This window comes from Falco naumanni, chromosome 1 (genome assembly GCF_017639655.2).
Source record: "Falco naumanni isolate bFalNau1 chromosome 1, bFalNau1.pat, whole genome shotgun sequence".
NCBI classification, from domain to species: domain Eukaryota; kingdom Metazoa; phylum Chordata; class Aves; order Falconiformes; family Falconidae; genus Falco; species Falco naumanni.
In genome coordinates this window covers 85,117,189-85,138,987 of record NC_054054.1, presented here as the reverse complement: position 1 = coordinate 85,138,987, position 21,799 = coordinate 85,117,189, and the positions used below count along the sequence as shown (strand labels likewise).

Here is a 21,799-nt window from a genome sequence, read left to right as displayed (position 1 = left end):
GCCCTATGTCTACCTGCCTGAGTTAAGATAATGAGGGTAATCTAATATTGTGCTTCAGGGCTTTAGTTACCTGCCTATGGGGTTCAGAAAGGAACTCTGCTTCCAGGGACCGTGCAGAGTTTAATTGGCCAAGTGCTTTATGGTTTGTGTTTCGTATCCTCTGAAGCCTCAGGTATTGGCTACTGCCAGAGGCCAGGTACCAAAGTGGTGACGCTTAGATTTTGTCTCCTTTTAATATCAGCGGGCTGCTGGGCAGCTACACCAACATTTCAGCTTCCCCCCTCCCAACTACAGATTTATGCCATCACCAGAGGAGTTTTCTGGCTTTCCTCCAAAGCCCTGAAGAGGAAAATCCATTTTATACGTTTCACCAGCACAAAACACAAGTCATCTGGGATTTTATAACTTCTAGAAGAATCTTGGCATTTGTTATTTATTTAAAGGAAACAAACTGATCTCTCTCTGTGAATGATCTTTTTGATCATTAAAATGAAAATAATAAAAAATACCAACAGAATCAGTCATGTATAATTTAAAATTATTCATATGGGATAGGTTCTTTTTTTTTCATAACTCAAATGTTAAGTTTAAAAATATACCACATAGATCTCCCTTGCTTAAGGATCCCTGCTCTTTAGGAAATTGATTTTATTTTTTTTTAATACCAAGGGTCTGACAAAACTGTGCTATCTCTCATTATCTATAGACTTGGGATCAGTGTCTTACCTCACAAATGAAGTTTTATTTTCATCTCCAGTGGTCTGTGTAGCTCCTATTTCTTGGTCCTTCCATTCGTCAATCTGTTTATCTCCTCCTGAATTATCTGTCGTAATTAGAATACATTTTCTCATCTCAAGGGGAAACCGGCTCCAAATGAGTATTCTATAAAAGCAATTACTTTTGATATTAGATATCTGTACATAAAACCACAATATTTCTTCCAATTAAAAAGTACTAATGAAATTTGTGTCTAGAGAGGGAGTAGCCTACGCAATGCTAGTGTTTCTGCCGAGCCAATGAACAAAAGCTGAGGCCTGGGGGCTGATGAAGCCAGCAGCGGCCTGTGTGCCACACCTGAACAGCAGCTCAGGGGAAGAGGATGGCTGTGCAGGGACCGATGTTCCTTTCTTACCCCAGCAGGCCTAGTGGCTGCATTGATGGACTTGATCATTCTCCACATTGCACCAAAATGACTAACACAGCTTTACCTACTATGCTTGTCTCCTATGCCAGGCCCTCCATTACACATTTTTCTTTGTATTTCCTCAGATATTCATCTCCTCTTCCTCAAAGTCCTAAGTCATGCACTAGGAATCCTGCATTTGGCGTGGAGCAGCTTTACCAGAGATCTCCATGGAGTCATTCCCTCTATAGACAGAGGAGGAGTTGTGCTGAGCCTTCTCAGCAGGAAACCTGGCTTACATATATCAGAACTGCCATCTTTCATCATGTCAAAATAACCTGAATGACTAGGGAGCTTTTATTACAAGCTTTTCTGCAAAAGGAAGCATTTCAGAAATATCTTGATCAGGTTATTTTGGAGAAGACTATAAATCCTGTCCCTAGGTTACATCCCCATAGGAATTCTCTCCTTTTCATCCCCAAGACACCATCTGCATATGGGGGGCACACTGGGATAGAATCTGTTCAGTGGGGTAGAAAAGAAGGTCCTCCAGTGGGCTATGAAACAGCTTGTTTTCCTGCTGTTATGGCAAGGATGAAATCCATAGCACACTGTTGCATACAACCTCTGCCTCTCCTACTGACCCGTGTTGTTTTCTTGGCTTCTTCCCTGATTACCTTTCTGCATCTGTTTCTTGTCTTCAACACTGATAGCGAGCTCTTTGAGGTAGGCACCGTCTTTCTGGACTTGTGTAGTATCTGCTACAATGGTGTCCTGAAACCTGTGAAAACACTAGGAAAAAAAATTGTTCTGGCCTAATCCTGTCCTGGTAAGGCTTAATATAAAGAGTTTAAGCATTAATAAATCAGTACAGTAAGGGGAAGAGTATGTAGGATGGAATAAGGGTCAGCTTCCAGCCCAGATGCTGATAAAAGTCCTGAGCATTTCTACGGCATTTTACATCTAATGTGCGTTGAGCACTTGACAGATATTCATAGGCTGTGGCTCAGAGTGCTGTCTGCAACCAGGGAATGTCCCTGTTTTAAAGAAGATGAAGAAACATAGGGCAAAGCACGTATCAGTCCTCTTTCCAGATAATTTGTCCTAATTACATAATTTCCAAGGCTCCTGATTCTGCATTCTCTCTGCCTGACTAGCTTCTTGGGGCAGAAAAGGAACAGCCCTCCTGCAGGGAGAGCTGCCAAATCACTTCACCCCTTCACCATCACTCAGCAGCCTTCTCACAGATAGGTGTCTTACGGGATTGTCAGTCAGCTGTGGATGAAGGTTGAGAAATACTATCGCAGGCTTTCACTTGAACAGACAGAAGGGTCTGGAGATGAGATCAAGGTACAAAACCACTGCACCTCCTAGTTTCTAGAGCCAAAAAGTTGCATATTGAGTGTTTCAGCTTTACAAGTTACTGTATTTTTACCTTTTCTAACCTTCAGCTGCACGGTGCTGTTTGTCTTCTTACTTATCTTCAGAGGTACTTGGGACTGATACTGGATACTAGGGGACATAAATCTTTCAAGCAAAGATGAAGCAAACTTGATTACAACTATAAAAAATAGGACTTTATTTTTGATTTCAGATAAATGGAAGTGCTGGAGTAATTTAAATTGGATGGAGTTTTGGTTGTTGCTCTCTTCTGCAGAGAGTTGGAGCCTGTGCCCCTGTGGAGTGTGATTTGGTGAATGTTTCTGTATGTAAAACTAAATCTCATCCACATACAGCATTCCTTCTAGCTCAGAAAGTAAGTACCTTTGATATGGACAAAATTCAGATCAGTTCTCTGGGTAGCAAATCTTACATATTATGTAGGCTTACTGCAGGGTTGTGATGGGAGAAGCTGCTTTGGGATATGGAAAGTTGGGATATGAAGAAATTAAGGGTCAGGTTCTGTTTAACATTTAGATTGAATCATGAGCTATACACTACTGACTCCTTACACTGTATACTACGGTTTGCAAAGTTGACTGAAGTAGTGTCAAATAGTGAAATAGTTTCAAATACGATTTTTTTCTGGATATTGTTGAACTTTGCACTTGCAACTGCAAAATGCTTTTACTTTCCCATGTTTAATTTTGGTGCACTGAGCTACTAATGCATTCAGCAAATTTATGCCTGTGGGACAGAATATTTTTTTTTATGTTCTCCAAGGCAATAATTGCAGCGAGCCACGCTTTAGCTGGGGCAATTTCATCGTTAACCATAGTTTGTGCAGTATTTAGAGGAGTCAAGAAAAGAGGCAGATACATGCTTTTGGCAAATTTTTGCATGGGATCCTTTGTAAAAATGAAGTATACAGCATGGGAGAGGGAGGAAAAAAGAAAGCACAGGCTGTGAAACTTGCCCAGTGTTTTGACAGTCAGGGTCGTATCATAGGATCAAGAAGAGAGAAATACTGTTCCAGATATGATGCCATGTGATACTACCCCACACCCTTAGCTGCTGCTGGCCTCACAGAGAATCACTGGACAGAAGATGCTTCAGCTTTTGCTGGAGTAGGCCTGTGTTAGAAACCAAGGCTGCTTTTTAATTCATAAATTAATCACAGCAGGACAAGAATTCGGGCAGTCACTAGCTTTGATTTCTGGCTCCACCACCATATCCTGTGCAATCCTGGGGAATTATTTAACCTTTCAGCAGGTCATTTCTGCCCAAAGGAGAGTAGGATGACTCCTTCCAGCCTCAAGGGGCACTTGGAGTCCAGTGTCACTAGTGTTTGTGCAGCACTGCAGTATTTCAGTGACGTTGCAGAAGAGCTCCAATACTGTATCTTTCTGTACAGTGGGGGCTGCTCTGTATTCAGTAGCCCAGTGAAAGGGCATCTGAACCAACACAAACTGGTGTAAAAACTTTATCCAGGTGTAGAGGAGTGAAGGCAGAGGGTTGATCAGCACTGATAACATGCAGCTGTGGCCTTGCCTCAGAGGCAGTGGGTTGATTGACATGGATGATGTGCAGGTGTAGCTCGTTCCTGCTAAGTGGTTAAATAGCCCTGAGGGGAGAGAGTGTGTGTTGGGGGTCAGATGGGGGGAGGAGCAGCTGTGTGGTCTGACCTCTGGAGGAAGGACAAACATGGACAGAAGAATCTGACTAATGGTAAAGCCTTGTTGCAGTCTGCTAGTTTGATCGTGCTGCAACATCCAGGAGTACCCAAGGTAGATGGGTATTGTTTCTGAAAAAGATATTTTTTTCTAGTACTGAATCTCAAGCCCAAAATCTGCTTCTTTGGGAATGTAGTAAGTAACTTGTGTTCTTTTTATCCAGGGATTTCAAAGCATTTTGTAAAAGTAGTTACTGCTACCGTTTTGTAGCCTATGCCCCTTCTTTGTCAAACCTTCAGACTCATGGGGCTCGTCAGCTCAATTTCAAATTGAGACAAAGCTCATGGCATCTTTTCTCTCAGCTGTAACAGCTCTGCCCCATGAGGTCTCGCTCAGCCTTCTCAGGACATCTCCTCCAGCACCCAGTTTGGGCCACGTACTAAACTGAACAGCTTATCAGAGTGTTCCTGGCCTGCTCTAGGTGTGTGTGAGAGGCAAAACACTGTTTATGTGAGTGAGCCTTTCTCTGATGTAAACACATTATTTTGGAAAAGTTGTTCCTCTTAGTTATTTTTAGGGATCACTAACATGGAGCTATAAACAGCAGGACTACTGCTGAGCTGAGACCTTTTGTTTGGTGTTGAATAGTTTGCTCATATTGTTTTTTCTTCCTTCTCCTCCAACCAGCTGCTTTTCTTGTGCATATGCTTTACCCTAACATGTACTGTTGACTCCTGAAGGAGGAAGACCAATTTTTTCCTCCGTGCCTACAGGTATGCTAGTCAGTGAGGCCGTAACCTTCATCTGAGGTTTCTAGTTGCAACAGAACAAGGTTACAAAAATAGTGTAATACAGTAATTCAAGATGGAGGCATTATTGCTGATTTATTAGTTGCAACTAAATTAGTACCTGCTTCCGAAAGGGTGGTTTTGTATAGAACTAGCTTAAAAAAATTAAGTCTTGTTTTAGCGATGTTACTGAAGCTATTCTAGAGTCTATGAACCTTTTTCTGTTCTTTCAAAAGATGTAACTGGAAATGCTAAAAGTCAGCTTTGTCAATCTATGCACGGTTGCTTTTGCCCCTGAATTTTTTTTTTTAACTTGGTTAAACTAGGATCTAAAGATTTTTATTGCCTTACAAGGTACAGGGATATTTTCAACTGAGAAATCAGAATTGGAAAAGGAAAGAAACAGCTGTGTTACTGATAAGTTTTATGTTTCCTGTTTAAAAGAAAGGGAAATGTTTCAGGAGTCACAGGTAAAACTGCTGGATGACTGTGCCTTTTTTTAGAAGGTAATTATTTGTTCTCTCCTTTTAAGGTGCTAGGAAGCAGAATACTTTTGTGTTGCTAGTTATTTAAGAGTGCAAATAGTCTAAGTGTAGAGAAAGCTCAGAAATTTGGCATTGCAGCCCTTCTCAACCTAAGACAGACAGGTCAGCAAGGACATTTCAGAGATTTTGCATCAGTTCTGTCAGTGCTTACCAAATCTGGTGGCATTGGTGGTGGAGCTGGCCTTGTGGTTCTGCCCAGCAACTCTTGGTACTGCCTGATGAAAGAGGGATGAAGTGTCACAGAGCAGAGTCACAGCTGCTGAAGGGCAGGTGGCCTTGCCAGACATGGCTGGAAGGCCAGAGAAAGGCTAAGAAGAGACCTGTGCTATTGTGAACGTGGATGTATAATTATTTTCAATTGCTTATTTTTATTTTTAATTGTCAAAAGGTTAATTGTGTCTGAGAACCTTGGCTGAACCTGCTTTACAGCTGTCTGTAATTGTGTTGCAAATTACACAAAAAAGGACAGTAAAATAATGACTGGTGTAGTTTGATCTTGCTTTTGCCATAGTTTCTCACATAAATCTCTTCAGTAATTTTCCCATTGTGACAGGGTTTATGGTAAAAAATAGAAGGTCTCTCCGAGAAAATTATGCATCCTGCAGAGTAATTAATCCGGTTAAGAAACTAGGACCAGTTCATTCTGCTCTCCATTCCCCCAGTAATTTTCTGTCTTACACAGAAATCTCTGCAGTGAGAGGAATAAATTTGAAATGAATGACAGACGCTAATTATTTGTGACCCCATTGTCATCTGCAGTGTTGAACTGGGTATGACCAATCCCAGCGTACAGGCTTGGATCTTTCTAGTCTAAAAATTTAAAGAAAAGACAGTTTTAAAAATGGCAGCTTGCTGGGCATTACCGCTGTTGTTCCCTGTCTCCCCTCTCTTGCCCATCACTGTTTCGGAGCTAGCAGTATGATTTCAATCCTTTGCTCTGGCACGAGCTACAGGGTTACACTGTCAGCAGTGCCGCTGTACCCTGCCCACAGTGGCTTCATGAGCCATGGAGGAATGGGTGAAATGGGTGCCAGTTAGAGCCACAGGTAAGTAACTCAAAAGTAAGAGGAGAATCGGGAAGTCTGCGACAAGCTTTAAAAGAAGAAGAAAACAAAAGTCCCCTCATCTGATCTGCCTTGGTTAAACCCCACGTATATACTGGAAGTTGAACCAGAAGCATTTCTCCATCTGTCCTTTTTAGGTTTTATGCTGCTCCCCATCACTGTAGGACCTAAACACGCAGCATATAAAATCAATAGCAATTGTGTCTCTGCTGAGCAGCACTATTTTGAGAAATGTATCCCTTTCCCTGTTGTTTCAGTAGGCGAGATCCATAGGAATGAATTTTCCTATGAGCTGTCCCTGAAGGCTGTCTGTTTCTTGCTGAGCAGAAAATGCCCAAGAACAAAAAACTTGTTCTTTACTGACTCTGTCTTTGGCAGCCCACCTATGCATCCTGCAGGAGCACTGCTGAAGTGTATTCTGCTCCTCCATGTCCTCCCAGGTATTGTTCCCATGTTTGGCATGCTGGAAGGCCTCTGATGAGATGCTTCTGCTCAATGGTCCCAGACTGTTGGGCACCCCTCAGATCAGGGCATGGAGGACGTGCTGGAAGCTGTGTCTTTTTCATGAGCAGCCTCTGCTTCAGTCAAACCTGGGGAGACACTGTCTCCCACTGCCTGCGTCCTCATCCCATCTCTTCAGATCAACCTTTTTCTGAGATGCTGCTGCTGACTAGCACCCCTCTTTTGTTTTTTTCTCAGAAGGCTGACCGATGCAGATAACTCTGTATTTGGAGGTTAGCGAGTTATGATCTTGACTTAGGTAGTCATGGAGCAGCACCCTCTGTTGACGATGTATTTGCTGAAATAACAGGTAATCCTTTGAGATGAAAAATGCTGTGCAAATGTTTTCCTATGTAAGACATAGCCATATTGTGTCTATCTAACCAACCATGCACTGAAGAACATTGCCTGCAATTGCTGCATTTAACACAGACACACATATGTAAAATACACTGTATTCATTGCTCCTAAGAACTTCTAGAGACTCTTCAGTGCTTTTCTTGAAGAATGAAGCAATGCGGTATCATTTAATTGCTGCTATATATTGGTCAATGTTACTGCATTGCTATAACTGTCAGTCAGACTAGGCTACAATTTGGGTATGAATGGGGGGAAAAAAACCTCTCAGCAATATGTTCTGAAAGTAAGTCAAACATATGATGACTCTGCTCTAGAACAATTAGCATTAGCAGCTTGATGAGCTAGAATTCCAGATGTAGGAAAAAGGTATATGAAATAATCATCGTTATGCATGGTTTGGAAGGCTATCTAACCAATTCTCCCATAAGAAAAATAGCAAAATGCTTGATGCTTCCTGGGGGTTGAAAGTTTCATTCCACCCTTACTTGTGCCATAAAGATGCAAGTGTTTTGTTCTGTAAACTGCAAGAGCATGTTGCATAAAGAATAAAGTTTTCAACTACTGGAATTAAATTGTTGATGAAAGTCAAATGAGTACGCCACGTCTTGGAGACCCTTTCATCAAAGCAGGTCAGTTAACTTTAATGAAGTAGTCTTCAGTTTTCTTTGATGTAACATCAGAACCCAAGCCAGATGATTCCAAATGATCAGCAAAAGAATTTCCACATTGCAGTTGTTCAAGGACATGGGCTTTATGAAGGGTCTAGTTTTCTGGGTTCTTTAACTTCTAATATGCCTGATTCGACTTCCTTTTAAAAAGGCCTGCTCGTGGGGTTTTTTTTGGTTGTGTTGTGTGTGTGTTTGTTTTGAGGGAACCACTGACTTTTCTCTGAAACTCAACCCCCTTTTAAGGTACTATATATTGGGCAAATAAAACGGAGACATACAGCATCACTGTTTCCTATTAGTGTCTCTTAAGTCTAAGACTGTATCATGTAGGAAGATTAGACTGCTGTGTTTTTCCTTTTGGGTGGGGAGAGATTTAGATTCTCAGACGTGTAATTTCTGTAATTACTTGAGCAAGAGCTAGTTGTCAGGCCAGGGATGGCAACATTAGGCCCTTCTGTTCTAATTTTGCAAAGGAAGAGATATTTAATAATAAAGCTAGTCAAAGTGCAAAATAGTCTCTCATCCTAAACTAGAACAAAAGGGACAAATGTTAAATTTCCTTCAGCATGAAGCTCCTGAAAATATTTTCAGAAATACCTAATGTGCATTGAAGTGTTTTACTTAGTAAGGTAAAATAATTTCTGTTGTTTGAAATCGCTAACTACAGCACAATTCTTGAAGAGTTTTAGTTGTGTCAACAGAATCTTGACTTTCTCATTCTCCACTTTTCTTACAGAATATAATTTCATTAAAATTTTCAAATAGTCCTTAAATACCCCAAATATCATGATATCACACTTTTTGCTTACTCCTTTGCATTGACCCAGTTGGAGACATGATTATATCAGTCCCTAATTGTGAGCCTCCCTTGTGCTAGTTTCTCCCTGGCCCTGCAGAAGTGTAATACTGGCTGCAGGCTGATCATTTGATGCTAAGCCAGGGGCTTTATGGTGATTGCTGCAAGCAAGAATGGAAGGTTCTTGGACATTTTTGAACCAGTTTTAGTGGAAGAAAGATTTGGTAAATTTCTACATAGGAATGTGAGCAATAGAGTGGTTTGTGATGTATGAAGTAAATCTGTTCAGTTTCTAGGGGCAAGAATACTGTTTTACAAGAGATTTGTTGGGCTAATGATAGTTATTCATAGTAGGAATTCTTGGTGTGTTTGTACATTAATAGCAAACTGCAGGCTTTGTAACATTTGTAATTATTAAGATAAAACTGGTCAGGACTGCACTAGAGAATGACAGCTGGTGTCGTAAGTCCTATCCAGGCTCACCATGCTCAGTTGTGTCTCTTAGGAAGCACCAGTGCTATGATTTGGATTTCTCTGCAAGTTAATTGCTACCAGTGTAAGTTAGCAGAAAATTTTGACTCATGAGCTAGCTCCTATTGGCCAAAGTTTTGACAGCAGACACACAACTATTTTACCGTTTGCCTGAAAATACAGCTGGGCAGAGGTTCGTGTGGCCAGCCTAAGGTCACATTATAGACTTACCCCTCTACTCCTACAGAAAGGAGGAACATGGCTGAGACAAACATGCAAAAACTTTCTAAATGCTTCTGCACATACCTGAAGACAGTTTCATGAATTCAAGAATAATAGGAGTCATGAATAAAAACTATATAGGTATTTCAAATAATTATAATAATCTTAGGAAACCTTTAGCTTGCTTTTTTGCAGTTGTTGCATTAGGTCTCTAGGATTTAGTGGCTTGTGCTGGTAACTCCTTGTGATTTTTTTTTTTTTTTTTTTTTTTTTTTCCAGAAAGGTGATGAGCAGGAATAGGTGGTCTGCATCTTGCTGGGGCTCATCTCAGTCCAGCTGAACACATCACTTGCATTATCCTTGTACAGTTTGAGACAGGACATGAACACTTTCCTACTTGTACTCTGGGTTAGTCCATACATTTCTGAAGGAGGACATGTTTGGAAGACAATATAGCTGGCCTGGAAGGAAGAGTAGTCATTAAACAGTGGGAGGGCTCTGTTTTGCATTACCAGGTGTTGGGGGATAAGTCACCAAAGGCGGTCCAAGATCCTAGTTTGGCCAGTGTGACTGAAGAGAGCTGTCTGCTGACGCACTGTTCCTTTGCCTTGAGCATAACTTTAATTTTTCCTAGTATTTTGTTTCACTTACGGCTTTGAAGAAGTTCATTATTGATTAAGCATCAGTATCAATCCCAGTAGCTCAGTTCTTTGGTCTTTTCTCTCTGTGTCCCAATAATAGAATACCCTAGAAAAGGATGCTGTTGTGAAGCTTTGTATTTCTACTTTGACCTCATGGGTGCGTGGCCTGTGGGATTTCTGCTCATGCCTCTGTTCAATCTCCCCTGCTAGTGAGAACCTGGAGTTCACCTCCCACATGCACCTATAGTGAGACCACGTCTGCATGAGCCCCTTGTTCTCCCTTCTTTTCAACAACTCACTAGGCTTGAATGCTAGGAGCTGTCTGAATTTTTCAAAAGCATGGCCATGCCAAGAATATTTTTCTGTAGGGCATCCTTTTTTTTTTCTTCTATGCTCCCCCCTCGTGCTAAGACTCATGATTCACTCAGAGACAGTTGAGCATGTCAGTGCATGATGATGAGGAATATGAAGACATCAAAGGACACACAAAAAAGCAAGGTCCATCCTGACTTGTGATCGCTGATTGCAATATGAGGTATGCATTTTTGTAGGCAATGTCTGAAATTCAGTACCAAAATCCCTGTTACTGCAGGTACTCAGTCCTTATTTTGTTCAGACTCTTTGTTAGTGTTGCATTTAACCTTAGCACAGGATTTTCTCATAAGAACTGCAGTAGAAAAGGGTAACTTTAATCTCTCAGACCACTCACGAACCACTCTCTCTCTCTGTTCTGTCCTATAATTAAGCAGAGATGATGATGGAGCTATAACCAGTGAGGACAGTGTTAGCAATAAGGTGCAAGAGACATTCCTTCATGAGGACTGAACTGTCCCAGACCTTGCTGTGACTTGGAGAAACCAGTCCCAGCTTTGTACTGCCTTGTGTGTTTTACTAGCAAATGTAGACAGTGTCTTTCTGTCTTTAATTGTTTAGTTGAAATAATGTTATTTTCCTCCTGAAAAAATCTTAATTTGAAAAATGTTGAGCAGGTCAAACTAATTGATTTTCTCTCATTGTAGATTATTTGGAGGCTATTTACACATCTCTGTATGGTATCCCCAAGACTATTATAAATAACTTTTTCACTTATAATAGCTTGTTGATAGAATGATCATTTCGGAAAGGAAAGCTTTGACATCAAATGCAGGACATTTGATGAGCTTATTTATGAGAATTCAGCACCAAGTTAAATGCTTGTTGCCATGGAAGAGGTTTTTGGTGATGTGATCATATAGGCATTTTTAGTGTCGGTTTAGCTTAGTTTTACATGTATTTCTGAGTTGACCAGTAATAGAGCAATGAATGGAACCTATAAATGCATTGTTGACTGGCTAATATCTTTACGCTAACCGAGTGGGGCTAATTGTTCTAGCTTAATGTCCAGACTTTCTGATCCTATAAGCTGTTTAGAGCTGAGTATCCTATAAAACATACATATTTTGTTTGTCAAAGCTCTGAAGGACAGAGGAAATCTGGAGTAATTTCCAGGGGGAAGATGATGTCAGTTCCCTAATAGTTTTTGCACATCTTGGTGGGAACAGGCTGGGCAAAGTGTGTGGGTGAGTCCAAATGACCCATCTTTTGAGTCACATAGTGAAATTGGATTTACCCTGTACTTCCAGCATGGGAACCAAACCTCAACCATTCATTGAAGAGCTGCAGGTGGTTTTAGAGCAACTGAGCAGATGCCTCTGCTCCAACAACTATTCCAGAACTGACATTAATATGGAGTTAAATTGGCAGCTCTACATGTGGTAGAAATTCAATGTATCTCTCTTAAAATGAATGAAGCTATAATGGGCTATACTGGAAAAAGGCCTGCCCTCCAGTTCTTGTGAGGAAAATATATCTTAATTATCTTAAGGATAATTAGGCCTTTTGGAATATTTGGAAACAAGATTCCTATTTCCAGAGATTTATAGAGGGAAAAGGAGAAATTGTGAAAGCTGCTAATTGATTCTTTATAGTTTGCTCATTAATAGTTACGCACTGATGCTACAAGATGTGTTGATGTGGTATGAAAAGCTGAGGATAATTTCCAGTGTCATGAGTCTTTCAGAGCTGAGCTTCATGGAAGTTCAGATCTTGTTGATCTAAAAATATCCTGTGGTCACAGAAGAGGTTAGATCAATTTCCTTTATATTAGTAATATGTTGGTTTTGGTGTTTTTTGTCTTTTTCATTTAGGTCTGGCAAAGCCCATGGGATTAGTTGAAGGTCCAGGAGGCCTGGGCCAGGGGGGAATGGCTGCTACCCTGAGAGATGATAGTCATGAATCGGAGACTAAGTATGAAGAATATGGTTACAATGCCCAACTCAGTGACAGGATATCACTGGACAGGTCCATCCCTGACTACAGACCAAAAAAGTAAGTTGAATTCCACATTATTATTAAGAATAAGTGACTGATTGTTGTTCTGTTGACCCATGGTGGCGTTCTTCTCTTCACATCCCTTCCTGGTTAAAGTATGACAGCAGTTAGTCATATATATAACCCTGGTTTAGTGAAAATTAAAAAGACCAAATGCAGTGCGTGAAGTGCCATGTTAAATGCATAGCTAATTCTGTCAGTAATGCATTAATATGCAATTCAAGGCCTTAGATTAAAAAAAAAAAAACCACCAGGATATTGATGCTTCTTTTGTTTCCTTCACTTAAAAAAAGCCAGGTAGTCCCAGCTCAGCCAACCATCAGAGTTCGGAGCTTTAGTCTGTGCTTCTTGTAGTCATATGCAATGGAAAGCAGGGTGGTGGCAAGAAACACTTTGTTGACACTGGTCACAAAAAACCCAAACATCAACTCAACTGCTTTTTCTTTAATTACATTTGATGTTCTTAACATAGTTTAGTTGGGGTTTACAGTGTGCTGAAACATGGACTAAGTGTTATCCACCGAGGTCCTATAATTGCAATAAGACTTTATTTTGGTTTTGGAATGTGCTTCTATTTTTATTCTAGTGGTGTAGTCTTCACATGCCTGTGCTATGTTTGACGTTGCAATTGTATGTTTAATGTTTGTACTGATTTATTATATTTTGTATTAAATGGCTTTCAAATCTTTCATATTTATGGAGTTATGTATCTTCCAGATGAGACATCCACACTGTCATCCTACAAATGACAATCAGTAATGTCTTAATGCAGAAGAGATCAGCAGCAATGCCTAGTTACTCTCAGGAGACAGCATTGAAAAGAATACTTAATTAATTTCTAATAATAATCTTCTGTTTTAAAAGACCCACTGGGGCTCAGAGGCAGAACTGAAAGTTAAATAAAAAAGTATCTTATTAAGTGGCGAGAAAAGTTTAACCAAGCAAAACATCTGTGCTCTATGAGCAGATTGCAATTGAATTAGGATTTTAGGCAGTTCAAGCTGCCAAAACCCAAATCCAGCAAAACAAAAATTCAGCTTAACTACAAATTTCATTAGCTGTGTTACGTATTAATCTAATCTCAGAAGTATTGACTCAGCAGTTGTATAGCAAGTGTCTGACAAAACAAAAGAAAACCTAGATAAGGGAAGTGGCAAAGAGAAAAAATTCTGCTGCTTTGATATCACATTTGATGCAAGTAGACTGACCTGTCCAATGGTCTCACCTCTCCATCTCTCTTGATGCGTCATAAAAATCCATCATGGAATTATTCTGGGGGAAAAATAGTCTTTAGTTACGCAAATATTTGAGTTGTGCATCAGATCTGGTCCAAGGACCCTTAAAATCAGTGTGAAGTTTTTCAAGTGAAAGTCAGAGAGGTTTGACCTGGCCTGTTATTAGCTGCTGCAGTCAGATGGATAATAAATGAGAATGTTCTACTAGGAAATACAAAAGCAAAGGTTGCAGAGCTTGAATCTAGCTTAGCAGCTGTCAGAAGCATGAGAGTATTTGCAATGCAGTGATGTTTCTCTTCAGATTATATTCTTCCACAGTTTTACTTGGAAGCTTTGAGTCATTCAGATAAGCTTTTTGACGTACTCATTTTGGGAATCTCATAAGGCCATGCTGCATGTTTAACTGTCTGAGTTTCTGAGAGAACTGCCTTCCTTGTGGTGTTTTGACACTTTTGAGGTGGTTCTAGTTAGGTCTGGATGCTGGAATTTAAACGCTTGTCTCTAAGTGGTTATGAGTCACAGGAAAACCCTTCAGACTGAATTTGCTATGAAAAATGTGGGAAAGTTTAGAGAAGGTAGAAACTCTTACTATATGAAGAGTTTTATTCACTTGTATGGATGGAGAGCAGCCCTGAGGAGAAGGACTTGTGGGTGTTGGTTGATGAGAAGCTCAACATGACCCAGCAATGTGCGTTTGCAGCCCAGAAGGCCAACTGAAAGCCGGGCTGCATTGAAACAAGTCTAACCAGCAGGTTGAGGGAGGTGATTCTACCCCTCTGCTGTACTCTCAGGAGACTCCACCTGCAGTACTGTATTCAGCTCTGGGGCCCCCAAGATAAGAAGGACATGGACTTGTTGGAACAAGTCCAGAGATGACCTTTAAGGTCCCTTCCAACCCAAAGTATTCTGTGATTCTGTCAAAGGAGCTCTTTGTCTGCCATTTGGTTGCCATTTTCTTTTAGAAATACCTGCTGTCCTCATGAACAGCATTTTTTTGTCTGTGATCCCTTCAAATGCACAGCTACTTGTATACAGTCTCTCTTGGGAGCTCTCGCTCTAACGCTGAGAGGCCGTTTTCACTCCCTGCCCTGTCAGCCTCTTCTCACCCACCATACACACCACATCTGCTTACCTAACAGGTGATAGCTGTGACCACAGCCATGAGGCAAAGCTGAGCTGGCCTTTCTCTTTGGTTTAGACACTGTGCTTTAATCATATGTTGGGGAGAACTGAACCTTCAGATCTTTGAGACAGGCTTTGGGAAAACCACTCTTGTTTTGTCCAACTGTATTCTGACTTGCCTGATGATCTTGTCTCTCCATTTCTTGATAGTAGCTCTCATTGCTGTCATGGTTTAACCCCGGCTGGTAATTAAGTACCACGCAGCTGCTCGCTTATTCCCCCCTCACCCAGAGGGATGGGGAGGACAGTTGGAAAGGAATGTAAAACTCAAGGGTTGAGATAAGAACAATTTAATAATTGAAATAGAGTAAGAGTGAAAGAACAATAATAATTATGACAATAACAGTTATGATGAAAGGGAGAAGGAAAAGAGTAAAATCCAGAGGGAAAGGAAGAAAGGAACACGTGGTTCACAGTGCAACTGCTCACCACCTGCTGACCGATGCCAGGCCAGTCCCTGAGCATCGACCCACCTGCCCTGGGCAACCCCCAGGTATATATACTGGGCATGACGCCCCATGGTATGGGATATCTCTTTGGCTGGTTCAGGTCAGCTGCCCTGGCTGTGTCCCGTCCCCCCCCTCAAACCCCGCCCCCCCCCCCCCCCCCCCCCAATTCCTTGTGCCCCTCCAGCCTTTTTGCTAACAAGGTGTGAGGAACTGAAAAGTCTCACATCAAAGCCAAAACACAGCATTGCACTAGCTCCTAGGAAGATAATTGAGTCCATTCCAGCTGAAACCAGGACAATCACTAAGGCCTTGTCAGTCTGTGATTTCGATTCATGTAATTCCCAGAACTTTTCATTTTTAAAAAGTGAGAACTTATAATTTTTAAATTGAGAAGCATGATGGAATTAACAGCCAAGGTCATGTATGAACCCATGGCCAGTCTGTGAATAAAAGACTTACCTGGATTCGCATTCCCAAAGTATTAAACTGTGCTTTCTTCCCATTCTGGCTTCCATTTAAAATGCTCAGATCTACATATTTTCACACACCAGTAGGTATTAAAGATATGAACCAGGAGAGTTTATACTCGTCTGCATTGCATAGACATGATTTATGAAAGTAAACATAATTTTGCTATGCAAATGTGGGACTTGTAATATTCCAGGCTTAGTCGTCTTTTTAACAGAAATTTGATCAGAAATATTATCTTTTAGTTCATTTTCTCTTTGAACTCTTCTTTATTGCTGTCCAGTATCTTATTCTGGTAGAATAAGCCTTTTGTTCCACCTGCTAGCATAGTTTCCTTAAATGTTCAGGAGTTTAATTGCTTTTGAGGAAGTATATTCATCCCCACACAGCAAATTAAAAAAATACGTTACACTACAGAGGTATGCAGTCAGACAGCGTGACCATGAAGGCTCCTAAATTGGAGTCACCTCCATGTCCCTCCACTGCAGTAACGTCCGCAAGCCTCGGTGGATAGTCCTGCTCTTGAGGTGGTATTCCCATACACTCACATTGTGTTCCACTTTCCTACCTGCTGCTGCCAGTGCAGATTCCTTTCAACTCAGAAGCCTTTTCTTTAAGATAGGAATCACTAAGTCAGTGCAGGAGACAACAGCAGGTTTTGTGCATGTTGTGTTTCTGTGCCAAATCGAAGCAATGACAGCAAATAGCTTGCTTGTAATTACAATTCATGCAATAATTATGAAATTATAGTTTGATCCTAATGTGGTGTAATAAATGTGTCTCAGCTTTTTCTTCTCAATATCAGAGCTATATAAATATATATCAGAGATATACAAATAATTCCAATATCTGAAGTTTTCAAGGATTATGCCACCATGGAAAATACATTGCAGAGAGCTCAGGATGTTTAATGTCCTGATCTGTCTTCCCAGCAGTAAAGTATAAGCAGGACTTTCTAGCCCTGAATAACATACTGTTTCCTCTGTGCAGTGCAAGAAAGAGAAGCTTCTCTTGTAAGGAACAGGTTATTTTTCCCTTGGAAGCACACAGCTTAGCAAGAGCTTGCTTTGTGGTTCTCTGGGAAAAGAGTTATTTTATAGTGATATATTATTGAATTAATTTCCATTTATGTTCTTCTATATTCAAAGTGAGTGTTGTGATCACATAAACCTGAGTACTTAGTGGATATAAATCCAGTGTTGGCCAATGACTCACATGTGTGCAGGACAGTGTAAGCACATGTATTTGTCTACCAGCATGAGTAGACATAGAATAGCCTTGCATTCTACTCATGGGAATGCTGTGAAATTGGCTGGGCTGTGTGCATGCCTGTCTTACCGTAATGTCAAAGGGTCAGTATTTGACAGAATAGTCAAAAATAGATCTGGAGCAACACAGCTGAGATTTGGGTAGAGATCCCGCACATTTGAACAGAAATGCCCAGAGTCAGCCACCTAATCCCCTGCATAGTCTTCAAGTGGCTTAATTTTTTAGGACTACTGAGAATAGAGGAGAACAGGTTTAGCTGGGACATGCTCTATCGCTACAGTAGGCTTCAGGAATGGCGACAGCCATCCATCTACCCTTTTGGAGGCAATAACAGCCTTCACTGCTGCAAGTTCTAGCAAAAAAATGTCTGTGCTCCAGTAACAAAGGATCAGATTCAATTCTTCCCAATTGTGCATGAAGGCAGAGGTGCTACAGCCCCATATGACAGTAGATTTTGACTTTAGCAAAGGTGAAGAATGCAGAAAAAGTGAGAATCTTAGAGGACTTCATTCAAAGGCAGGGGAAAAGGCCCACAAACTTACAAAAGCAGTTTTACAGTGTGGTATCCTGGAAAATTGGGAAGTGTCAACTAACCAGATGCTTTCAAACATAAGCATTGTCTCTCAGAATAACATCAATCCCCCTGTTCTTTCTGCTGCACAGACTGGATCACAAGGGGTTGAATTAGGTGGAACGCCTGTAAATCTGGCATTTTCTAACTTTCTTTCACTTGACTTTGCAACTTAAATAACTTTTGGGGTTTCTTTAGATGCAGGACACATCCACACATACGCACACATACGCCTGTCAAAACCACTTGCTGTGATGCATTCTGTATACTTTTGAGAAAAGTTAATATGATCCCAGAGCTTCCATAACAGCTAAATTGGCTTTTACAAGAAATTGTCGCTGCTTGTTGAGGATCTTTAATTTAACTGATCTTTTTTGTGCAACTTGATGCCAAGTGCATTGTGGCAGTTCAGTGATAACAATAACACTAATATATGGATTCAGTCTGCTGGCTCTATCAGCCAAATATTTGTGTTATGGCCACGGATGTTTGTATTGAGAAAATTCAGCCCTTAAAGAAAAAACTTATTAATGCTGAGGCAACTCAAGTCTTTAGCCATAAAAAGCAGAGGAAACTAGGTCTCGAGGAAATTACTTTCATTTATTCAGTTCTTTTATAGAGGCGAGCATTTTCGTTGCTTGCTGTAGACATTTCACAATAGCGAAGGCATTGCATCTCGAGGGCTCTGAAGTGTAATTAATGGTTCACTCCACTTTATATCTAAGGAAAACTTTTTTAATTACCTATCAAAAGGGATTCTGGAATTGATCAAATAGCGCTATCAAGAGGGAAGACTTGGTAAATAGACCTCTGATTTGCTCGTTCAAGGGTTTAATAACAGTAGTTACTATGAGGCCAGTAGCTGGAAAACAGCCTTTCTGTAGAGGTCGTCCTTCCGTGGCCGGTGAGCTCAAGCCTTTTGTGAATGCAGAATGCTCACCTTTAATTTTGACCCTTTCTTTTGGAGGTAGAGCTTTGTGAAGTCACTGTGATATCTAAGCCATCAGTCAGCAGCTCTCTCAAGCCAAATCATACATAGTTGCAAGTTCGGTGTCGTGACAGGAGAATTGGTGGTTTGGTAGAATGGCCCCTGCCTGAGGCTGCCCAAGCAAGCAGCTCCTCTGCCCATCTCTGTTGGATGGCCTTGCAGGAGCAGGGCAGGAAGGCAGATGGCTTTCAAAGAGCATCAGCTTTTGGATCAGTGGATTGGAGAGAACTAGACTTGGTATTACTTGATTTTCTCCACCTCTGCAGCTTGCTCTGCCTTGTGACCTGCTTTTCAAATCCTCTGGGGACACGGGGTATTCTTTGCACCACTTAGAAAAATGACACAAGAATCTCCAAATTAAAACAGACCCTTAGGATTCTTCCCAGGTTAACCAGAGTGCAACTTAATGAGGCCCTTTGCAAGGAATATTTGAACTGGAACAGACCCAGAGCTTTTCAAGAATCAGAATTTCTGATGGCCAGAAAATGGCAACTGGGAAAAAAAAAAACCCACCTAAAAATATTTTTATCAGACTAAGCATAGTCTGTGAAATGATTATTTAAACAAAATCTTTAGAACAATAAAACAGTTAGTTTCCCATTAAAAAGTTAGCTTTAAAATATTGAATTTTCTATCACTAGCTTCTGACAATACTTTCAGCTTAATGCCAGGTCATAGTAAAGTGAAACATTAGTTGAAATTAAGCATTTCCTTTTTCAGCTGACAGTGTCTCACAATCACAGTACAGGCACAGTATTTTGATTTCAATTAGGCTTATTTTTTAATAGGACATTTTTCACACTTTTTTCACCCTCTCTCAATAAATCTAAAATAAAACATGCTAAAATTCTGAAGACCCCATTTCGGCCACTGTAATTGCACAAATGACGTAAGTTGAAGCAGAGAGAAGAAAACAAAGACAGAAAAAGGATCAGACAGAATTACCTCAGGGCAACAGATTGGGATTGTTTGTTAGAGGGAAATTGAGTAAGAGATGAAACTAACTGAAGTGTTTTAATTAGATCCCAAATCAATGTCCAGATGTGGAGTTTGAACAGTGCAAAGGGGGCATGTGTGTACACGTGCTCTGGAACTTTATATAGATCTGAACAAGCTCTGCCAAGTTACACAGGCTGGACGTTTTCCTTGGGCTGTGAATCCCCTACAAATAGCACAGGCACCTTGGTGCACACATTATCCGTATGCACAATGAGTGGTACAGCTTCATCAAGATGGACTCCAGTTTGAGCTGACTTTTCTTCTTGCCCAAGAGTAGAAAGAGCTGGTGTGGACTGAGTAAATCCCTGTGCTGCTTCCTCTGTGGAGAGCTGGGCTCTGACCAGCTACTGCACAATGTTTAGTGTTGTAATTCTGACACAGTTCATTTGGGATATCAGCTGACAACCTAAATTTGCTCATACTGCTGCCTCTGGGCCAGCTGTGCTTATTCATGTATCCCTGTGTATGCCAAAGGCTTATCACTGCATTTTGGGAAGCGTTTCTTATTTGGCTGTAAAGAGCTCAGGCTGGAACTGTGCAAAGCCCTCAAAGGAGGTGAAAAATCACCTGCTCTTTTGGTTGGGAAATGAAACTCCCTGTGAATCACAGGTACTGCCAGCCAGCCCCTGCACTTTATACCCCAGTGCTCTGTATTTGTCATGAGCTGTCCAATATTGTCATGAATTGACCCTGTTTATGAAGGTACTGTAGGTCTTCTCCCAACCTCTGCTGGAGCTCTGCTTGCTCTGCATAAATAATGATATATTAATTGGAATGTGGGCTCAAACCTTTGTTTCCAAAATCCCAGGTCACTGTTGGGTATTTCACTAGTTATACAATGTTAAATTGCTCCAGTGAGAAGACTGACTGTGACTCTCTTTCCCAATACTAATAAAAAATTATTGAGAGACCTTCCAACCACTTTTTGGGGTCAGTATCAGGAAGGTTCTCAGACTCATTTTGCTTGATCAACAGCAGTAGGGCCAGACCATGAGACTGCACCAGCTGCACTACACTGATACCTGCCTTCTGCTTTGGGGTCTGTAGGGATTGGTGACCCCACGGGGTTTGGGTAGACAGCACCAGCATTTTTTGCAGGACATGGCTCCTGAGCAGGGACTCCCCATGAACTGGATTCCACGCTAACAGCAGTGTCAGAAACATGGCAATATCCCACTTATTTCTGATATTCAACAGAAGTTTTCTCTGGCTTTTCCCATTGGATATGTTATTGATTCACTTTTGTTTAGTGCTAGGCTTTCCAATTAAGTGCTAGGCTTTAATTATACCACAAAGTGCGTAATATAGATCTTGATTATTAACACTGGCCCATGGGATAATGAAAGGCAGACCAGCAAGGCTAAATTAAAAAGAATCATAAAAATGAACAACCTTTTCCAAAACCCCACCTTACATTCAAATGCAGTAATTTTTCTCTTGTTACATTTTTGCAGTGTCTTTGTGTATAGTAATTGTTGAAGACAAGTTCTGCATGAGTGTCAGCACTAATAAATGTAGATTTAGTGAAGGCTGAATTTGATTAACTAGGGAGCATGAAAAATAACTGATTGCAATGTTGTGTTTAAATGCAGTAAGACTGGAAGCCATTCCCTGCAATTTGTCTGCACCAGAACATACTCTTGAATATGTGAATAGTTTACCTAAGGTGGGTCGCATACCATTGACTAAAAATTATATAACTAATTTAAGGTGATCAATTTTGCTGCCTTCATAGTCAATGGAGAAGGAGAGGAAAAAGACATGGTAGCACTGCGTACAAGGTTCAATGTCCTCCGGAGGTGTCTCTCTCAGGAACCTAGGGCAGCCAGCTTAAATAGGATTTCAGGTGAATCCAATTCAAAATGTTAAGTGCTCCAAGGCATACAGAAACAAGAGGGAATTTCTCTATTAGCAACACGTGTTAAAGAATGCCCTACTGACATGGGCAGCCTGGGAAAGGTCCCCACCCAGCAGCTATGGAGGCAAAACTGTGGATGCAGCAGTTTTCAGCTGAGAGAAAAAGAAAAGATGATCAA

At 40.9% G+C, this 21,799-nt stretch overlaps 1 protein-coding gene across 4 annotated transcripts in view; it reads left to right on the top strand.

Moving 5' to 3' along the window:
* The window catches only part of GALNT9 (polypeptide N-acetylgalactosaminyltransferase 9), a 323,797-nt gene that overhangs the window by 183,092 nt on the left and 118,906 nt on the right, over nucleotides 1-21,799 (top strand). For 2 of the 4 annotated variants that reach the window (XM_040602335.1, XM_040602327.1), the window contains one exon: nucleotides 12,419-12,599. In XM_040602335.1, coding sequence (XP_040458269.1) covers nucleotides 12,433-12,599 — 167 coding nt within the window. In that variant the 5' untranslated portion in view covers nucleotides 12,419-12,432. Of the gene's footprint in view, nucleotides 1-12,418; nucleotides 12,604-21,799 lie in introns of those variants that run through there. The other 2 variants (XM_040602344.1, XM_040602352.1) reach the window with 2 other exon arrangements.